The 716-nt window shown below is 41.3% G+C and overlaps 1 protein-coding gene across 1 annotated transcript; it reads right to left on the reverse strand.

The window, feature by feature from the left end:
- Window positions 1-524: 524 nt before the first annotated feature.
- Window positions 525-701, reverse strand: LOTGIDRAFT_146480 (hypothetical protein; the record flags this gene model as incomplete). Its single annotated transcript, XM_009067486.1, has 1 exon — window positions 525-701. A coding segment is annotated over one exon (177 nt), but the record flags the coding sequence as incomplete, so codon positions are not given.
- Between the last annotated feature and the right edge of the window lie 15 nt (window positions 702-716).

Genomic DNA, 716 nt, shown 5'->3' on the forward strand with positions numbered 1-716 from the left:
AACACTTTATAAAACATTCTGTCAGGGTTTGAGTAGATNTACTCAAAAATTAAACCCCACCCCACCGTATTGTGATCCCATATTCTCGCCTAGTGTTTCTAAGTAAATTGATTAGACCTGTAGGATAATCCGGTCATTGGCGGTAATCAACATAGACGTTCGGTCGGTGTATTTTGCACATGGCTTCACGGTTAAGTTAGGGCTAGGTTTCATTCATTCATTCATTCATTCATTCATTTTACTCATTCCATACCTCAATATAGGAGAATCAATTATTATAAACGTGGTCAATGGTGTGTTTTTTACACTCAAGGTTTAGACTAGACCAGGGCTTTTTCGTCAGCTTTTTACTACGAGCTGTTCTATTTTGAAGCGAAATCAGGGGAAATGGCAAGAAAGAGGGACAGGAGGGGATTTTGTACTTCGTACTTTGTTTCAAGATAAAGACTTTTTTCACTCTTTTTTGAGATTTTGGATGGCCCTGAAAAGGGCCGTTTTTTTGTTGATTGCAAGAACTGCACTTTTTAAGCACGTTCGCCTCGGATTCTTCGGGCCAATTGAATGTCCTTGGGCATAATGGTCACTCTCTTGGCGTGGATGGCACACAAGTTGGTATCTTCGAAAAGACCGACCAAATAAGCCTCACTGGCTTCTTGGAGAGCCATGACAGCTGAGCTCTGGAATCGAAGATCAGTCTGAAGTCTTGAGCGATTCTC

The sequence above is a fragment of the Lottia gigantea genome (assembly GCF_000327385.1).
Source record: "Lottia gigantea unplaced genomic scaffold LOTGIsca_829, whole genome shotgun sequence".
NCBI lineage: Eukaryota > Metazoa > Mollusca > Gastropoda > Lottiidae > Lottia > Lottia gigantea.